This window comes from Leptinotarsa decemlineata, unplaced genomic scaffold (genome assembly GCF_025532065.1).
Source record: "Leptinotarsa decemlineata unplaced genomic scaffold, Ldec_3_MD MMD2_tig00001019_RagTag_RagTag, whole genome shotgun sequence".
NCBI lineage: Eukaryota > Metazoa > Arthropoda > Insecta > Coleoptera > Chrysomelidae > Leptinotarsa > Leptinotarsa decemlineata.
Window position 1 is genome coordinate 7,595,868 of NW_027412557.1, and position 22,539 is coordinate 7,618,406.

At 34.3% G+C, this 22,539-nt stretch overlaps 1 protein-coding gene across 1 annotated transcript in view; it reads left to right on the plus strand.

The window, feature by feature from the left end:
- Positions 1–22,539, plus strand: part of mmd (disintegrin and metalloproteinase domain-containing protein mind-meld) — a 389,133-nt gene that overhangs the window by 162,465 nt on the left and 204,129 nt on the right. The window contains exon 5 of the mRNA XM_074175455.1: positions 21,115–21,194. Within this exon, the coding sequence (XP_074031556.1) occupies positions 21,115–21,194 (80 nt within the window). The remainder of the gene's footprint in view (positions 1–21,114; positions 21,195–22,539) is intronic.

The window sequence follows — 22,539 nt, forward strand, 5'->3', positions numbered from 1 at the left end:
AGTGCTGACAAAAAGTGAGGGAAAGTTATCTAACTTAATTATGTGGGAAACATGTTTGTATTAGATTCACGTCATGCCATAGATTTCAACCTACTCTCTATTTTGTTACACCAATATCACGTGTATAAAGAAACTATGGTTCTACTCGAAATCAAGCATCTATGACATATTAATTAGTGTCCACAAAAGATTATGTATCTGTCTGTTCTGTGTAATTTTTCCTTAACCAGCTCTCGAACCCCTACCCACGACAACCCTCAGAAGTCGAAACTTGTGCGAGCTAAGGATTAACGAGGTCTTACCTTTTAACGTTTGATTCCTAACACGGGTTGGACAATAGCCTGGGGTATGAACCACCGGCCAACACGGAGGTCGATTTGAATGAGTGAACAAAGCACCCACGTCGAACCAATCGGCTACCAACCGTGAATGAAATTGATAAATTCGACAAACTTCTCAAACTGCCTACCTGTACCAGTAAAATAGTCTAAGACGCACATCCTTTGGCAAATTGGTGGAATTTCCCAGTACCTACTTCTCTGGCCATAAGACAGGACGAGTTTTTGGCAATAATAATAATTAAATGTAAATATAACATTGAACTATAATCGCTGATATCGATGTTCAGGGAGTAGATAGAGGTAATCTTGAATTCTACCATAATTACTTCTTTGTGGTGAAAATAAAACTTACTATATTCGTTTCAGTATATCAGCTTAGTACACTTCAATGTTCTTTAAAAATATGTTCGTACCAATAATTAATTTTTTAATTTTTGTCAGTAATATTACATAGAGAAGCCTTGAAAATACTTATTTCAATGTAACACAGTTTCCATACCAAAACAAAGGTCATAAAACGTGTTTCATATATATTGTAAAAATATCCACGCAATATCGAAAGCGTTTATATGATTCCTTCAGGAATGACAGATACATCGGCCTACCCATAAAAATGAACAGAAGATAAATCCGACATACCACCTCCCGTGTCAACCGTTGCCCCACTACCCAATTAACCCTGTGGTCCAGAAGCGGGACGTAACAATATTCTTGAGAGGCGTCGTGACGGCGACGTCAAAGTCGTCGGCCGAAATTCTAACCTAAACAAGCATCTGTCAAGCACGTTTCGGAGGGCGTGGCCCCTTTTATTGATTCGTCATCAGGTTGGTTTTCAATTAAGAGCAAGTGGTTACCAGGGGAACGGTTACCGGCGAAGTTGGAAATCAGAGGCGGCACTGCTCGTGCCATTCTCTGACAATAAAACGCACGAGTACTGAAATATTCAAAATATACAGAAATACAGTATGATCACCGTAATTCGAAAAATATGTGGATGATTTCGAAGGATTTGAACAAAGAACTAGAAGTGCATTTTTTGAACTATTTTTCGAAAATATTCTGCTATTGTAAAATACCAATCAAAAATGAACACTTTCGTCTAGAAACTACAATGAGAATAATGGTATGAGAAGTTGAAGACAAAAAAAAATATTGAATTGAAAAAATGTGAAATGTGTCGTTCATTACTTTTTGTTGATTTTGGTTTACATTACATGCAAAATTATAAAAACAATTCACTGGATAGTGAATATAGTCGCCAGCTGATTAACGGAAAAACAGATTTTTAAACAGACAGAACAGATTTCGCTTTATAGCCAGACGGTTCGACGTGGGAGCTTTGTTCACTCAGTCGAATTGATTGCTGTGTTGGTCGGTGGTTCAAGCCCCAGTCTGAACGATCAATTTTCACCTGCTATCATCCAACCCGTATCAGGAATCACACGTTAAAAGGTAAGCCCTCGTTAATCCTTAGCTCGCACAAGTTTCGACTTCTGAGGATTGTCGTTCGTAGGGGTGCGACAGCTGGTTAACGGAAAAACAGATTTTAAACAGATTCAAACAGATTCACTCATCATTTGAGTTGACCATGGAAATGGACGTTAATAATTTAGTAAATTTAGTAAATTAGGCATGACTATTACTAAAAATAATAATAAACACGATTTTGCAATTTTTCACAAATCATCTCATACGGTCATGGTTACACATGATTCGTCGACAAATCTCAATTAGCATAAAGTAGCAGCATTCGAAAGTATGCTTCACAGACTGTAGTTTTCAGACAGTAATTTTCAGAAGAAACTGAGTTTTATCAAATAAATTGTTGAAAACAAAAGTTACAACGTAGATGTCGACTTTCTGAAAAACTACGAAAACAAGCTATTTACCAGATCTATCCCAATTCAAACAACGATGGAAAGCGTCATAGCATATTGATATACCTGTTTTGAAGGAACAACCAATAACATCGTTCGTTTTATTGAAAAAAGTGACGACGAGTCTCATGAAACAAATAATAACTAAAGCAAAGATAAAATTAGAAGACAACACAAAATTTTAGTTTTAGATCAGGGGTATATAAGTTGACTTGTGGTTCTTGTCTGAAACTTCAGATTGGCCAAAATAGGAGAAACTTCTCCCAACGGATAAAAGAACATACACATAGTTTTGCGAATGTTCACACCGATTCTTCATTCACAAACCATATTTTGACAGGGAAACATGTGTTCAACCACGACTATGACGTATACCATTTGGAAAAGGAAAGTTTGGAACTCAATCTTCAGAACTGCTTGGAAGTGAATAAATTTAATGCTTACCCAGTTAACTAGTTTAGTGATCCAATAATTTTTCTGAAAAAAGGTTGGTCCTGTTACCCAGGATCAATTTTTATATTAAAAAAACAATTGTTTTCTTGCAGACGGTCAATTTAATTAAATTCTTCTTCAGGGCTCGATAAATAGTTTTTTCGTGTTGATAAGATTACTATTTTGAAAACCATCGGACATATTAGATACATATTTGAAAAAAATAAACATCGCAACAAACAAATTTCTGAGACAACACCAATACAAGAAGACATGCTTATCCTCTGTTAAATCCATTTTCTAATGTGGACATTGATAATCAGTTTATACTATACCCATTCAATAATTTGGTGAAAAATGTCTTTCATATATTCATTTTTCATATTTCATATTCATAATTGATTGAATTATCCTAAACTCTGGTAAAATTATGAGACATTAGGTAGGTAGACTATCATATGATTCAAATCGTTGAATCACGTAAAGCGCACCAATTAGGTAGAATGTAGTCAGTATGAACACGGCTGAGGAAGCTATTGTATAGGTAAACACATGTTGCGGTTTTGTAAAGCTCACGTAGAACTCACGTGAATGTTATCTGATTTTTATTCCACAACGAATGTTTGAAATACGAACTGAGTAGAGAAAAGTATCTTCTGTATAATTCAGTGTCCATATAATAATAATAATAATAATAAAGGTCTTTATTATTTTCAAATAATATACATATAGATTTTAACATTGTATGCAAAAAATAAAAACATTTCTGAAAATAAAGGGCGAAGTTCATTTTCTGCAGACAAACGATAGTTTTACTACGAAAATGTTCTTCCACTTAACCCTAATACAGTGCGTCGAAGAATTCATATGCGTTTGTACATGTAATTGACAAATAGACAATGAGAGAAATGAGTGATAAGTGACGAAAATCGTTATGTTTGTTGGTTTGGCAGCGGGGCAGAGGGGTATCTAGACTTGTGTTTTGAATAAATTATTTTTATATTCTGATCTGAAGCAAGTAATACTGAGGTTCTTCAAACTTTCAGGAACGGAATTATATAAGTTATAAATTTGGTAGGTGAAAGATCGTCTGAACATTTCAGTTTCGAATTTAGGTGGGGATAATAATCCTTTAAATCGTAGATTTAAATTATGTATGTCTGTCCTGAAAGATATTTTGTTGTACAAATATGAAGGAATTTTAGATAGAATAATTTTGTAATATAAAGTGACCGCATGATGAACTCTTCAATTTTCCATATTCAACCATCCAATCTCAATTAATTTATGTGATATTCTCTGATTTTTCCTCACACCGTATATTAGCCTCAAACAGGAATTCTGCACTTTTTGAATTTTATTTTTGTAAATAGTTGTTAAGTTCGGACCATAGACAGAGTCAGCGAAATTAAAATGTGATAAAACTAATGTTTCGCACAGTTTCATTTTGATTTTTCGAGGAATTAAATGCCTGTTTCCATAAATCAGTTTTAGTGAACCATATGCCCGTCGAATCAATTGATTAACATGTTTTTCGAATCTTAGGTCTGCCTCTATGATAATGCCAAGGTTTTTAGCTTCTTCAACAACAGGGATCAATTCATTATTAATTTCTATATTAATAGGAAACTGAAATCTAGCCCGATTATACATAGAACCAAATAACATTACTTTAGATTTAGCGCAATTTATTAGTAAACAATGTTCAGAAGCAAAATTAATGAACGTCGCCAGTTCCCTATTAATTATTTCAGAAGCATCATCTGCTAACTGCGGAGGAAAAGTGTGATAAATCTGTGTATCATCAGCATAGACATGAATCTTACATTGTTCTAAAGATTTTATTAAATTGATGGTATACACAGAAAAAAGTAAAGTATATAGAAGTATTTGTTTCGAAATAATTGTTTCTTTCGTATAATCCAATGTTTATATGAAAGTAGCTGTTTCAGGAGGACTTTCCTTCAGTTTGTGCCTGAAAGTTACTTCTTTGCATGATCTACACATCAATGTATAGAGTTACTTCCTTCCTTTCTTTGGAAGACTCCCTCATCCTTCTTTTTTGTATCAAAATGGAGTAGTAGAAAGCCAAAAACTTTCTTTCCCAAAAATAATCACTCCTAAAAAGTATAACCCCTTCAATTCAAAGATTTCTGTAAAATATATAGGTATCAAGAATTATTCATTTCACCCTGCTGTTTGAACTCCGTGAATTGTCAACACGAAGTAGTGTGTTTTACTCTTGAGAGTACTAAATGGATACATATGAGGACCTAAAACGTAAGATTTGAAATTGCTTAACAGTATTTCAAAATAAAAGTCAGTTTTGCGGTAACTTATGATCCAGGGTATATAAAGATTCTGTACAGTTTTTGAAAATCTTTTCCACTATACACTGATGATGATGAACGCTTCTGAACTAACAGCGTCAACATGTCGAAACTGGAAAAACACGCAAGCGCATCGGTTGCGGTCTTTTGAGCACGGCCAGTTGAAATCGTTGCGGTCCTGAATGGTTTAGGACGAAATTGTCATAGTTTATGCTCTATCCGGCATGTAACGTTACGTTGATAATCTCTCTGTTGGGTAGCTTTTATCCCAGATCCATCAAATCATAATGATTTGTTTGAAAATTATAAATTCAGCACTCTATTTCACGACTGGTCACGTCATTTAATTGGGAATTTCTGTATTTCTAGAGGGAATAATGGAATCATCCAGTATGGAATAATATTATCCATTAAATTTTTCGTGATTGTGAAACCTAACTTTTCAAGCGGTAGTCACATTTGTCTGTCAACACTCAGCGTCCAAAGCAGCATCACGTTATCTCATTTGAATATTTATCGCATGTCGTGGTTGTATCTTCTCATGTATTCCCGGATGAATCAAATGGATTCTGATTCCGAGAGCTGTCACACGATATGAACATTAGCGTGCTTGTGTCTACAACATAGGAGTGACACTTTCTATCAATAAATAAGGGCCAGTTTTATTTCATTTTCACAGGCGCAATATTGATTTGGAACTATTCGCTGTATTTTCGAAAACCTTGTGGTTGGTACATTGATGGTGACGATATTTGTTTAAAACTGTTATGGAATTGACCATTACTTGTTGAAAATCCATAATTCATTTATGTAACACTTTATTGTGAGATTTTCACTGAAAATTTGTTGAAGATTATTTTGTTCAGTGTCTTCTGTCACTCAGGAACAGTATTTTACCTGAACGAGATTTATAATCAAAAGATCAATTGAAACCAATTTTAATTTCCTTTAATACCTTATTTTTCAAGAAATGTGTTTCGGAACTTACTCTCAGGTAGGCAACCGCTGCAAACAGATGCAACAGATGTTTTTTGCCTTGGCAGTGGAAAGAAAAAGGAAGTAGCATCGGGGAATCCTGAGTAACAAGATTGATTCTGAACTTTTCAACCATTCTAACCATCTGACATTTTCTGAGAATCAACAACTATTTTCCAAATATATATCATTTGCAACTAACTAACAGTAACGAGACTGAAGGATAAATGACAAACATCAATTAGAAATTACCAAATAAATAAACATATAATCAATAAATTGATAGATGTATCCGTTACTACGTGGTAGGAAATCATAATGAAGAAAAAACATAGAAAGTTTCAATTTTCTTTCATTCATTAAAATATATAATCTATAACACCAATATAGCATACAATACATCTACTTTCAATCGAACACAAATCCGGTTAAAGGACCATGTAATTTACTTTAATACTTCATTTCTCAAGAAAATACCAAATTTAACTTTTTGACGTCTATTGACTTTTCCTGACAATCAACAACAACAACTTTTTTCGAAAGATATATTTCATCATTTACAGCTAACCAATAGTAACAAGAATATACTGAAGGATACATGACAAACATCAATTAGAAATTACCAAATTAATAAATATACCAATATAGCATACAATACAACTACTTCAATGATATCAGAAAGTTTCAACAATCTTGGACAACTAGACATTACATTTACCAACATTCAGAAATCGTTCAATACAATTGATCATCATCTACTTTTAATCAATCACAAACTAACTGGATTATCTGATGCTTTGGTTGAACTCATGGAATCATAATAATTGATAGAATACAGTATGTTGATTTCTCTTAATGCTTTTTGGCTATTCAACATTCCACAATCAGAACAATTAAAAAAGTTGAATTGATAGAAAATCTGCTAAAATATAATGGAGTGGAAACTGAAAAGTCTGTCAAAAAAATGTACCTGTTTTTATGAGAGATGAGTTTTGCAAGTGATTTTTTGGGTTTTAAGAACGAAAAGGGATTACTTTTTGAAATCCTAGTCGTTTTTTAAAAACTAGGTAATAAAACTTTATTTACTTCAATTATCTGTATCTGTAGAATACAGAGGGTGAGTGTAGGACTACAGCACTTAGGCCACATGTGACCCATTGTACATCCTCCCAAGGAGTTGTCCTCCTAGGTCATCGTCCATCCTGTCCTTTCCAGGAAGGTGGAGAGGTCTCTGGGAGACATATTCTTTATATAGGCAGGTGTAGGCCAAGACTCGCCGAACACACTTTCTCTTATTGACGATAACTCCGGACATTCGCATAAAACATGCCTGACAGTTTCATCTTCCTGTTCACACATCCTGCACAGAGGTGTGTCCACTAGCCCCATAGTGTTGAGGTGTTTCCTCTGTTGACAGTAGTCTGTCAGAAATCCTACTGTTAAGAGTAGATTTTTCCTGGTCATCGCCAGATATTTATTCGGTGCCAACTTCCCAGGGTCACCCAGGGTGACCCTGGTAAGATTGCATCCTTTGATTTCATCCCATCTCTTTAGGGATTGAGCATGAGTATGACGTTTGGCTAGTTACGCAGTTGTCAAAGTCATCAGGCCGTAGGTGCCACTAGGTCCTAAAATTATTAGTCCAGCCACTTCCTTGGCTGAAGTGTCGGCAAAGCGATTACCTTTACTCCTGTCGTGCCGTTCGATCCACCTCAGGATAATGTTATTATCTACCGAGGCTTTGGCTAAATCTTGGTGGCACTCTAGTACTAGCCCTGAAATAACACGTTGTCCGTTCAAGGCTAATAGGGCTTGTCTGCTATCAGTACAGATTGTTATCTTTTTGCCAGAAATTCCTTTCCTGGTTATTTCTTTTGTGGCGATTGAGATACCAGCCAGTTCTGTTTGAAACACGCTGGTATTTTTTCCCATTCCCCCACTCAATCCTCAGGCTTAGGCATCTGGAGTACACTCCATATCCTGAGCATTCTCTTTAGTCAAAATTCGTGAATACGAAGAGTTACTGACTAATTGAAATCTTCAGTTATTCATGTTGAGCAGTAATTCTTTGAGGGATTTTTTCAAATTGTTCTTTAGGACACTCCATCAGTTTCACCAATACTCTCATCAGCTATTAACGAAATGGAATTACATATACTATTGCTTTCCATATTCAGTTTCTATCAGGAACGAACATTTGAATAACCGTATCAGAAGTTATGCCAAAAATTACGACAAAAAGCTAATTTTTTCACCGCCATCACTCTCGATGAAAATAAAGCTTTTTTATCATCGAATAATTTCATACCTTTTTTTATACTGGGGGAATTGTACTCAGAAAAAAAAATCATAAAAATAATTGAAATCATTGAAGTAATCTACAAAATCAAAAGCATCTTTAAATAAATTATTCGTAACTGATAGTTTCAAAAATTATCTGTCTCGTGTTATCTAATTTCCTATAAAATTACAACATGAAATTAATTGAATAACATAGAGTTGCTTTGAAAAATATGGGAAAGAGAATATTCTTCGTATATTGAATCTCCCAGATTAGTTATCAATAATGGAAAAACGTAATCATTCACAATATTTTCCTGAAAGAAATAACTTTGTAAACAATTCGAATACAAGTTTGTACTCAGATAATTTCATATTTTAAAAAATAGATTAGCGATATTAGTACTTATAGTGACAATAATCATGATGAGGGTGTGGGTGGGCGAACCGTTCTTGTCCCCGAAAACGGTCACTGACTGTAAAGAGAACCTGCCTATTGATAAATGTGTTACGCAGGGCTGATTACAGTAAAAACGCAATCTCCCTATGGCCTGAATCTATCACCGCAAGGCATTTGATACATTACATTAGCTCATCTTGCCTTTGCGGTACCAACAAAATAGTGAGATACATTGAACAACTATTACTACTCTGGAAGAATCGCTTTTCTATAAAATCTGGTCAGGCTAGAGTACAAACAGCGCGGGTCTTTTTCTAAAGTGATGTATCTATATTATACCATGGGTATGACATCACCCATGACCATGACCTCAAATTTTATACCTCTGGAGAAAAGGTCGATCATCAGACTAGACACATGTTAACAGTATGGAATTTTGAAAGACAAATGTGCAAAGGACGTATACTTGCCTTGGGGTGGAACAATGCTAGTCACAAAGAATAACAGCAGTCTTGTTACTTTTTGTGACTAGCCTCAGGTCTTGTCATTGAAACTGTCAGAGGACGACAGTGTTGCTGACACAAATGTACCTGCTGTTCTGATCTCAACCTATTTCTTTGGAGTAGTGAAGTCAACTCGGGAAAAGCTATATCAACTCAACGTGAATACTCAAAAATCTATACATCTCCATAGACACTCCAGAGGAAATGAGAAGTGTCAAATTCATTGGAACTATTTATTCTCCACCCCCTGGCTGATTCAAGCGAATGAACCTGAAATAGTCCTGATCGACCATTAAAGTGAAACGATATTCATCGTACAATTTCTAGCTTCCATTTGAGATGAATATCGTCGAAGAAGAGAGGAGAAACGGATGATAGAAATTTTCTCTTTGAAATTAGCAGACTCCATTTAAACTACACTATTGAGATAGTTATTCTGATCGTTGAAGTACTTGGTGGAGTGATGCCTCTACTACTCTCGAATCTAAAGATTAGGCCGACTTTCTACACTGAAGCTTATAATTCTCAGAACCAATAATCACTTACCTATCTACCTCGATTATAATCCATACCCTGTATATTGGAGTAGAGTCAAAAAAAAACTCAAAGTATTGTTGCCTAAATTTTCAAACATGTCTTGATAACTTTCCTTTAGCATCGAAAAACGTTGTGACTGTTGGTGTATTCATTTGACTCATAGTCCAAGATCCCAGAGCCGTAAGACACAACTTATTTTCTAAAGTATATAACTTTCGGTTCACAGTAGTCTCTTGTATACTTTTCGATACCTGAATGTTTGTGGAGCTTGCCCGGTGACACCTGCGCAGGTACCAGGTGAGAAAGGTAACTAAAAATCAGAGGTACTCAATTTAAATAACTGATTTTCATATATGTTTTGTAGAATATTACTCTGAAGTCATATAAAAAAAATCAGACGCTTTCCATGGGCCAAAACTTTTATCAGACGCTTTAAAGCTCTAAGAAAAATAAATGAACTTAATTTATTTTTAAATATCTGATTTTTTTATATGTCATTAAGATAACTAGTACAATGTTATATTTAATCAATCAGATAAATCCCAAACCAAACATCCCCTAATCACAAAAATTACCTAACCATGAGTATGAGCGCGAGAGCACTATGCGCATGCGTTTTAGATCGAGTTAGACATCCACGGTTGATTATATTAGATTAATATGGGGCGTTTGTGCTGGACAGCCACTACACTGCGACCTTTGCAGGTCTATTTTGTGTGCCCTCATGTATGCTAGAGTTGTAGGTGTTGATTCCTTGTCAACTTGTGGTCAAAAATGACTCCCAAGTATGTTGCCTCTTGTGCAATTAGAATTTCTACCCCGTGCAGTACTGGTGGCTTCAGCCCTCTAAGTACTTTTTACTTTTTTTTTAATCCATATGAATCCCACGAGTAAACATCCATGGTAACTCGGTTCCCCTTCTTAAACTCACAAAACTAGGTGCACACACTGTTTATTATACAGTATAGTTCTTTATTCGGATTTATGCGACCACATGTTTTTGTCAGTTATATCGTGTGATATCAAGTTATTTTCAAAAGAAAACATGGAAGAATCCACGGAACCATCATTGAAATGTATATTTTGTATAAAATCTCATGATAAAATACATTTATTTTCAATAGAAACATTAAAAAAGTGCCAAACTATTTTAATACACAGAACACAAACTAAATGCGTAGTCAAATATTCATTATATCTATTAATAAAAGAACTTCCATATGTCGCGAACTGTATCTGTGATTGAATATGCCTATACTCGATGAATATTTATAAAATATTCAAGCAACAATTTTATGTTAGATTTTCATTGGGCATTTTACAAAAATAATATAAAATTGGAAAACCTTGCGAATGCAGATTACAAATGTAGGAATGTATGCTTTTACGGCTGCTTTTACGGCTGGATTGGTTGCCGGATTTTTCCGTGTTCTTCTTTGAATATAATTTCTAAACGTTTCAACTGCAATTGCATCAGTCATTTTCAGTGGCGTGGTCTTGGACGTATCAGTTGATACGTCAAGAAGAGCACTGAAGATGACTACTGCAGTTGCAGTTGAAACGTTTGGAGATTGTTATTAAAAATTACTATGTCAAAACCCAGAAACCAACCATAATACAACTCAAATCACAAAGTCCGGGGCTGTATTCTCTATATCGCATTGGGCATCATTTTTGGAACAGAGTGAGAGTATTCGAATTTATTCAATTTGCACCAACAAACGAAATGAAACGTGAAAACAACTATATATCATCTTGACAAAAATCTGCAATTTTGAAAACCTAAATAATTTCCTCATATCTATGATGAACATTTTATCAAAATTTTAAATATTATATCATTTGAAACGTGCGTATCGGTGAAATCCATGAGGTTGATAATATTATCATGAATAAAAAATACAAGAGGCATCTGAAATAAAATAAAAACTCTATAAATGTTTCCCTATTAGAACATCCTCGCTCGAAACATGTTCAATCCCTTTTCTGTCAATAAGGTATTTCCCGTCCCAGAGATTAAATCTTGAGTGGGTGAGACCGGAAGCACTGAACGCAAAAGCAATTCAATGTTTAAATGTATCTGCGGATATATATGTGTTCATATTCCTACTCTCCTGGGATTTACACCAAGTTAAACCCAACTATACCGTAAAAGCAAAAAGACTTTCTAGCAATCTTTCTCGGGAGCTGCTGCGTGTATCTGGCTTTTTTCACATTCGGTTGATATGAGAAGACATAAATTTTCGAAAGAAATTTGAAAACGAATACCAACATAAATTTTCAAATTACTATACAGAATTCTTTTTGCAGATTTCACCGGAGCGGTTGTCACGTGAATGTATTTGTTATGACAGCGATGTTTTAGAAACGTGAATAATTATTGAATTGTCAAGTTATTATCGGAAACGTTCATGAATAGTACATTTTTCATTGGTTTTTCTTCATTTCTTGCATTAATGGTGACCGTGACAGGACAGACAATGGAAGATTTGAACGTACTTGAGTAGACAAGGTTTTAGATATGGGATGGAAATAATTTTATTATCAAATAAAGTCTTACTGACGTTTTCAAATTCTATTCATTCGACAACTCTGATCAAAATCTTTTTTCTAACAAACTTGATTCAACTAAAAATATTATCAGGCATCACATAAACTAAATAGAAAATCTATATACAGAGGGAATGATAAAAACATACATTCTAAATATAACCCAAGGGTTTTCCTTGTGCATGCCAGATCTCAAAACTATTTTGAGCGATGTTTATTTGAAGAAAGGAGAACTTGCAGCGTTATTGAATCATATGGAAGATAGGGGTCAAAGGGTTATTGTGTTGGATGAAAAAATGTAACCATAACTATTCAAAACAAACGCGGCGATAAAAAAATTGAACAGGAGTTAACATGATTAGGATTTAAAAGTTCAGAAACAAGATATCCAAATGAAAGACGGAAAAAGTAAGAAAGGCAGAGTGAAGTAATTTAATTTTTCAAAAACGGTGTTAGTTGAATGATGATGGAAGATATGAAGTGTGTTTACCGTGGTTGCTAGGTAAACCTGAGTTATTCAGTAACAGAAAACTTTCTGTTACTGAATTACTATTAGTGGAAAGCTGAATGATAGTAATCGAATGTGTGATTATGAGAGGTTTTTAACAGAATGGGAACAAGAAGGTTTCACCAAGAGAGTTCCAGAAGTCGAATGAAATGCTGTTTTTCATTATCCATCCAGTCTTCGAGGAGGCAAGTGTCACCACAAAGGTAAGACCGGTGTTTGACGCTTTGGCCTGAGACGAAATGGGTCGTTTTTTGAGTCAGTGTTTCTTGAGAGATCCCAATTTGATTGAATTGATTCCGTCCATTTTGTTGCAGTTCGGAATTCTATTGGTATATTGGTATATTTTTCTACGTAAAAAATTGCGATACTAGTGTAGAAAATGAATCTGAGCTGAAAATTTCCATTGATCAAGCTAGGGAAATAATGCACTCAGCCAAGTTTGATTTGATTGGCTTTATTCATTTTGTGGAGCAGAAATAACGTATATTATAAAAACCTATATTATCGCTGGCTGATTTGTTTTTCCCATATTTAATCTCTACTGCTTCTGTTTTGTTACATATATTATATCTTATTGTTTGATAACTATTCCGTACAATCGATTCATGTCATATGTATCTCTTCAAATGTATATTGTCTTTGGATTTCCTGTTAGGAAAAAAATATATATTATTGTCATTATTATCAAACATAGTATATGTCACCAGAATGCCTAATTGGGAAAACAGAGTAACATATTGTAAAATATCTATTGTAAAATAAGGCCAAAATTTGAATGAGCGTTTGGATAAGCTAAACGGTGTTACATTCGCTGATAATACAACCCAAGGGTATTTGCCTCCCTATTAGTAAGAGGATGTGTTAATTGGGTATATACAAAGATATTATTTTGCCTACAAGAATAACACCCTGTGGCTCCAAGTTCCTGTTAGTCGATTCTCATTTGCATGTTTCGCAGATGTGTAAAAGACATCGATTTCCTCATAAAATTGTTCAGGCATTAAAATTAAGACAACATTATTGCTGTGAAGGAATTGGTGAAAACCATTGAAAGTTGGTAAAACTAGAGGTTGAAAACGGAAATATGAAACAAAATTGAATTCTCGGAAAATATCCTGTATTCATGTATGCTATCGAATATGACATCACCTTTTGACGCTTGTCAAAGAAAACATACTTGTTTTCGATTGATGCGTTCTTCACAGGTGAATGTATTGGGTTTTGAGTTTTCAAAGGAAAACGAAAAGAAAACCAATAAACAAACTGAAGCTATGTATTAAAATGTTTGGTAAATCAGCATTTGAGATTGCAGTATTTCATCTCAACACACAAGTTTATGATTCATTTCAATTTTTGTAGAAGTGCATACTCTTATTTATTGGAGTAAATATGGCCGCCAGTCAACACACTGTATCACAGTGCTCTAACAATACAACATTTAAATGTTGTAAATCTAAAGTTTTTAGTCATTTTGTGTGTGTGAATTGCTTAAGTATTCTACATAAAAGTTGTTTGGCAAGGATAAAAACCAATATTCATTTTCTAAACGGGAATAAAGTACAATGCTGTGACCAAAGGACAGATCAAACTAATATTAGTGTTTCCTCAAATTCAGAAGAAATAAATGTACTTGAAAGGACAATTGATGAATTAAATGAAGAAAAAAACAACAAGGATAGTTACATAAAAAAATTGAAAAGCAATCATGATCTTTTTGTGAATGAAGCAATTAAAACTGAAAGTGATATGAATGAACTAACTACTGGAGAAACAAAAAACCCTTATCAATGAACTCTATAAGAAAATCAACTTTTTACAAAATACAATAAAAAAAGATATGGTGGATACAACCGATGGATGTACTCAAACGGAGGGAATAAAAAAAAAAGATGTTTATGTATCAACTGAATATTTTGCCGAAATTTCCAGTGGCGTCGGAGAAAAGGATTTGACACAGAATTATACGCAAAAGACTCATGTGCTTGCTAAGTATGACAGGGCAAAATATGTTGACCTAAACACAGATAAACGAAATATGGAACAAAAACTTGATTTAGAGAAAACTAAAAGAAAAATAACAATTATCTCGGATTTCAAAGGAAAGGAAATGGCAAAATTCATGATGCACTTAACGAAAGATGAGTTTATAATAGAGTCTTTTATAAAACCTGATGCAAACGAAGAAGAGCTAATGGATACTGCAATCAATTGCACAATGAACCAAAATAGTAACGATATTCTTTTATTCTGGTCCCATAATTACAATAGGTTTCACGTCAACAAACTGATCAAGAAGTTGCCTACCCAGGTTATCTTTGTAACAGAACCATTTAACTACAAAAACGGACAGTTAAATAACTTAATCTATGATAACAATTTGAGGTTAATAAAACATCTACATGAATTAAAAAAGTTCACCAATTTAATTGAATGTAACAACATTGTGACTAGATGGAACTCCAAAAAGTATGGTTGTGGCATTACAAATTCAGCGAAAATGCAACTTTGCAGAGCAATAATATCACATATTCACACCAATTTCACTCCTGATGAAAATAATATTAATGACAATGATGCAACTGCATACGGCAAACATAACTTGTTACGTGTAAGTACTAACCAAAACAATACATTAGCAATGAGTTCCCAAACCACAGAATTATGTCCAAGCCAGTACGCAACTCTTAAACCACAAATCACCCAGTCAGATATATCAGATCATGGATTCGTATCATGTCAGTCATTAGATAAAGAACTTTTTGAGCCATCTAATCTACCTAGCAGTAGCTGTCATAATACAAGGAATTTTTTATACCCCAGACTCTCCCAGGTAGCTCCCAATCCTTGAGGTGGAACAAGTGTACCTCTATCAGTAGCATCCTAGGTTCGTCTAACCAAGCAGACAATCATTGTCAAAATGATAAAGTTTTACTTAATGTTAATGTTTTTCATGTAAATGTTCAAGGCTTTTTAAATAATCTACTTTCAATTGAATTATTTTTAAACTCTCACAACATAGATGTCATGTGTATTTCAGAGCATTGGTTTGCAATTAATAATTTTAATAGTGAATATTTCACGAATTATAGAGTGATCACATCTTTTACTAGACAAAACCATATTCGCGGAGGAGCTCTCATACTCGCAAAAAAATCAAGCCATAAATTTGCTGAAATTTCATGTATTAAAAACCTATCTATTGAATGTCACATTGAACTGTGCGCGACTAGTCTTAAAATTGGAGATGTAAAAATTTGCATAATCTCAGTCTATAGACCCCCAGATGGTGATATTCATACTTTTATTAAGTGTCTGACCCAGGCAGTTGACACAGCCTATAATCGAGCTGATTGTTTGATCTTATGTGGAGATCTCAATATTGACTTTCTGAAACAGGATAAAAACACCAAACTTCTGACCGATATTTTTGAATGTTATAATTTTAATAATTTTTACTTGGGCCCTACTAGAATATTTACAAACAAAAATGATTACACTAGTTCGACATGCATTGACTATATGGTTACTACACTTCCTGTTGATGTTTGTTCGTGTAAAATAGTTCAACCCAATATAGCTGACCATTTGGGTCATTTATTATCGTTCACTATAGGCAGTGATCCCAATAAATTTAGGGAAATGGCTAATGCATCTATAAGTAAACGTCAGTTGCACCCTGAAAACATCAATGAATTCAGAACAAGACTAGGCTCAATTGATTGGACCTCACTATATTTCACTGATATGAATTGTGGATTTTCTTATTTTTCTGAACAAATCTCCTGGTGTTATGATGTTTCTTGTCCTTTTAAAAGAACTAGGCCTAGGGAAAATAAATCAAACTTATGGATCTCAAATGATTCAGTCAAAGAAAGCAAAGCCTTAAGAGATTTGTTTTGGTTAATTTCCACTAACTGTAATGTGGACCATCAAGCTATGCAATTGTATAAACAAAAAATTAAAGAACACAAATTAAATATAAAAAAAGAAAAAAGTCACTATTACGATTCAAAAATCAGGAAATCCAGTAACAAAACTAAACAAGTTTGGAAAATAATAAATAATGAATTGGGAAATAAAAAAAGGGCACTTGGAAACAAACCTATCACTCTAAAAAATGAATTAAAGGAGGAAATTAACAATCCACAAGAAATTTCAAATCTTTTCGTTGAACATTTTTCATCTTCTGCCGAATTGCTCATCTCAGAGCACTTTGGTCAAAATGTATTACTTCCCTGTACCTATTCGAAAAATACTGTTAGTCAGTATCCCTTCGATACATCCCCATTCACAAAGACCGAAATTCTAGGTACTCTGGAAACAATGGCAAATAAAAACTCCGCAGGTACTGATGGTATCTCAATAGTTACTGTGAAAAAAATTGTAGACCTTATAATCGAGCCACTATTGTTTTTGATGAATCAGTCATTTTTTGTAGGTTGTTTTCCAAATGTATTTAAAACGGCTCTCATATTTCCTCTATATAAAAAAGGCGACAAAACTGAGGTAGACAACTACAGACAGATATCTTTACTTTGTTCCCTCTCTAAACTGTTTGAGAAAGTTGTTAGTAACAGAATTTTGAATTACATGGATCAAAATAATCTTTTTAGTAATAACCAATATGGCTTCAGGAAGAACAAATCAATTGAATCAGCTTCATACCATTTATTAAATTTCATTTATACACAGGTTGATTCGAATAAACTAGTTGTAACACTTTTTTTCGATTTGTCAAAAGCATTTGATACCATTTCTTCCGAATTTCTTATAATTAAACTTGCAGGCCTAGGTTTCCCAAATAATCTATTGAACTGGGTGAAATCATATATGGAAAACCGTAGTCTAATAGTTAGCTGCAATGGAATTTTATCAAGTCCCAAAGATGTAAAACTAGGAGTGCCTCAAGGTTCTGTCCTGGGACCATTGTTGTTCCTCAATTTCATAAATGACCTGTCTGAATTCTTTTCTGAGTGTCACATAACCATGTTTGCGGATGACACTGCAATTACTGTGGCCGACAAAAACGAAGTTGAGTTGTCAGACAAAATAAATAAAATAATAGATAAATTCAGTGCTTGGTGTCAACGTAACAAACTTATTTTGAATAAATCTAAATCTGTTTCAATGAAATCATTTATTAGGAAAAATTTCAGCAGTGACTCTTCCACAATAAATGGTATTCGATCTTCCAGCGAAGTCTTGTTTTTAGGAACGTCTTTAGACGAAAATTTGACCTGGAGCGGTCATATTCAGAAGGTCTGCAACAAACTCAATTCCGCATATTACTCAATCAAACAATTGAAAAACACTCTAGATAATTTTGGATTGATGAATGTCTATTTTTCTATGGCTTATTCTCACATCAGCTTTAATATCATTTCTTGGGGATGTGCAAGGGAATTTCCACGAGTTTTTGTCGCTCAGAAAAGATTGCTGAGACTAATTTTTAATATAGATTTTCAAGATAGTTGTAGACCAATTTTCTTAAGAGAGGGCCTATTGACAGCACCTTCTTTATTTATCTTGAAGTGTGTCACTTTTGCCCGTAACAATATATCTGAATTTGTCACAAATGCAGATATACATGGTAGAGACACCCGTCATGGGAAACTGTTAAGAACCCCCTCACACAAAACGGCTCACTTTAGATGCTCCCCACTATTTAATACAACAAACTGTTATAATAACTTGCCGGCATCTATTAGGAAAATCGAGTCAGATAAACTTTTTAAAATTGAGGTGAAGAAACTTCTCTTACAGAAGTGTTACTACAGTCTTGAGGAATTCTTGCACGACACTTTTTCATGACATTTTGAGAGTATTTGCTAGAGCTTCTCCGATTTTTTATATAATACTTCTATGTTGTGAAAGTTTGTGGACGTGAACCATATTTATTGTTTTTGTATTGTTCAACTTCTGTAGTTTTATTTTTGTTTTTTAATTATGACTTAGCACATGTACTCAATGTACCAAAGTGTCAAATAAATAAATAAATAAATAAATGTGAAAATGACATGAGAATGATGATCACTAGGATAGTATTTTCAACTTTTTCAACTCGAAGATATGACAGATATCAATGATTGTTTTCATATAGATCAATATCCGGTCGGTTCGACGAGGGTGCTTTGTTCACTCACTCAAATCGACTGTCGTGTTGGTCGGTGGTTCAAGTTAAAGTTCCATCGATTATCATATTCTGTCATACAACCCGTATTAGTATTCACACTTTGAAAGGTAAGACCTCGTTAGTCCTTAGCTCGCATAAGTTTCGACTTCTGAGTGTTGTCGTTCGTAGGGGTGCGACAGCTGATTAACGAAAAAAACAGATTTTTTGCAAACAAACGGTGATCATATCAAAGTTTGGAAGTAGAAGAGAGTTATGTTCAGTGGTAGTTGGGATAGCAGCTGTTGCTATTACCATAAAGCTGCTCAATTAGTAGCATATGGTTGATTGAATTCAACATTCAAATCCAAATAAAGTGAATTATAAAAAGGTCAGTCTTTTGTAGAGTCATAAATTTAATTTATGACTCCACACAGAAAAATGTTTTCATGCACTTGTCTACAAACTATAAATATAGTCAAATTATATAAAAGAACAATTCGTTCAGGCCAGTCTCAACTTACCTATACTGTAGGATAATAGACTGATACCTATCAGAAAACATCTACTCCTCTGGCTAATACCACAAAAGGCGTTTGATTATATCCGACAGGTGTCAGTGCAGGATTCTTCACTGAAGTTATTTCTGCATATGCTGTTGACGATACAACTGAGACTAGCCTGAATGAAATTGTTCTTTCAGATAATTTGATTTACAGCCAGTCTCCAAGTAGGTACGCCCCCTCAATTTGTGAAGTTTTCTTCCTTATACGAAGAATTGGACAAATGTCGGATATGCGGTTGGTTACCTCGTTCACGGGCAGATGGGGCGATGACAAACCTGTTGTTTGTTGTTCGCTTCAGCCCAGTTCGAGGAATGATACTCTGAGGGAATTCAATTTTCAATTGTTGGAAATCATCGACTTTATGTTGATAAATTACACTACCTCTCGCTGGCGAGTGGCCAAACAGCCCGAAACCGGTCACAAGTATTCCAATGATTTGAAATCTTTTGCGACAATTTTATTGCTAACAGCATATGCAGAAATAATTTCAGTGAAGAATACTGCACTGACACCTGTCGGATATAATCCAACGTTCTTCGTGGTACTAGCCAGGAGGATAGTTGACTTCTGATAGGTGTCAGTCCATTAACCTACAGTGTAGGTGAGTTGGGACTGGCCTGAAGGAATGGTTTCTCAATATTATTTAATTTTCAGCCAGTCTTCAACTATGCCCACTCAATTTGTGATGAATATAGTCGAACAAAAATTCACCCATATCAACAGTAGTATTTTTTACAACAAATGTTTGAGGTAGTTTTTGAAATTACATAACTTTTTCGTTTATGAATTGAATCAAATGAATCAGACACTGAATATCTACACAATACATTAGTAAATATTGATTTTGAGCACCCTTCTATTCAACAAATAAATAGTTATTATTCAGAAAGTTTCAACTTGTTTTTATTCGATTGTTGAATTTTACTAGCCAGATCTTTACTGATTCGAGGAGCTTGTCAGTAAAAGTAACAATCAAATTTTCTGAAAATAACGTTTTTTACACCAAATCTTATACCATCATTTTCTTGGTTTGATTTATTTCAATCAATTCTTAATATGATTCACCATGAATGATTATCCATTACATTTTCGGCCGCGACGTATATCGCGTAGACATCAGTTTTTAGATTTCTTCAGATTTCCAAACTGCAACCTGCAAATTGGAACCCAAAACGATTACTTTTTAAAATATTTTTGTTCGTTTGAGCGCTTTCATCTCAAATACAGCTCATCGGGTTTCAAATTAAAGTCATTTCAGTTCATAAAATGACGTTGAATTTTATAATTTGAATATTATAAAAATATCATTCAGTGAATTTGAATGAGATATTGGTTACTTATATTGATAGTTAGCAAAACTAATTGCTTATAAATGCAAATTTGCAAGTTGTGAAAAACCAAAAACAAAAGTTCTCACGAACGAAGCCACAGCTGGTCATAAATAATTTTCATTAAGATTAGGATGATTCACTTTGGATTTGGATATATAATTGTAGCCCACCAAGACAATTCACCAACTTATTGGCTTATTTCACACCAAATATCAAACAACTTGAAGCTTAAAGTGAGTCTTCAACGGGGATTTTTGATAAGAGCCTGAAATCCTTTGATAACCCCAGAAATGGCAAGCGTACTAAGTGAATATCCGATTTTCTTCCATAAATCCATAATGATCTCATCTAATTCCGACTTCATTATTGTTACAGACCGGCAAGCACTTTCATCGCACATCACTCCTCATCAAAGCCTTCAACCACAAATTTCGTCTGGATCTCGAGCTGAACACGTAAGTTAAACAACTTCAAATTTATTAGGTTGGGAGCAAACTTTAACGGATATATTAGTTGAATCACTGAGTGCTTTGGGTTCCTAGATACGTTTGGAAATACTACGTAGGATTTATGTTCGATAAATTACGAATATGGATATATTTTTCTACATCAAGCCATACAGTAATTCATTTTCGAAGTCATAAATAGTCTGAGTAAAAAAATTTTACTCGATCCATTGCTCTGAAGTAAATCAACGACTTGTTCATATCTTTGTTTCAGGCATTCTGGTTGCCTATTTTCCACATTAACATTGACGTAGGGTTTTTAGGGACATTTTTTCATTTCTCATTTCTTTTTTGATTTTGATTTTTTTTGTGGCATTGTTAGTTATTCAATGAAAACATACTCTGTAGACTCTTTTTAGGAAAACACCTCTTACTACCTCTATATGTATTGAGTAAAATCTTTCCAAAACTAGTTATTCAAGATAATATTAAGGGTGATGGATGGAACATTAGAGATTTCATCCTGCATTCGAACAGTATTTTTTTTCCAATGGAAAATCATTCATCTTTTCATCTGCAAGCAGTATTTACTCTTTTCAAAAGCAGATATATACTTGTAACACATGTGAGATTATTTTTTCAAACTATGCCCGTGTTATGAATCATATGTTGAAAGTTAGGACCTTGTTGGTCCTTAGCTCGCACAAGTTTCGACTTCTGAGGGTTGTCGTTCGTAGGGGCGCGACAGCTGGTTAATGGAAAAATATATTCGAAACATATTTTAAACATACAGTGTATCTCACTTCTCACGTAAACACTCCCATATCTTCCGTAATAATCGAAAGTGATATACACTACCCGTCACTCGCGATGGAACAACCCATTTTTACGGTAAAACATACTTTGGGACAAAATACGCTTAAACTTCCTTCAGATTCGTGATCAAAACTACCAAATTACTATAAATGCACTTTTTCCCTAGAAAAATTTCAGTCCTGAAATCACCGAATTAGTCTCACTTCTCATGGAAACACCCCTGTATCTTCCGTAATAATCGAGGTAGAATGATAAAACTGTCAGGACTGATAGGAATTGATATCAAAACCGAAAAAAAAATCTATTTCAATAATTAATGCAGATACGGGCGTGTTTCCATGAGAAGTGAGACAAATTCGTATATTTCTGGACTGACTTTTTTTCAGGGAAAAGGTGTACTTGTAGTAAGTTGGTTAGGTTAGGTCTGAAGTGAGTGGGTCTATTCGACCCTCCACCGCAACCCGCAAAGGTTGGTAGTCCTGATTGGTAAGTTGGTGGTCCTGATCATGAATCTGATCCTGATCATGAATCATGATCT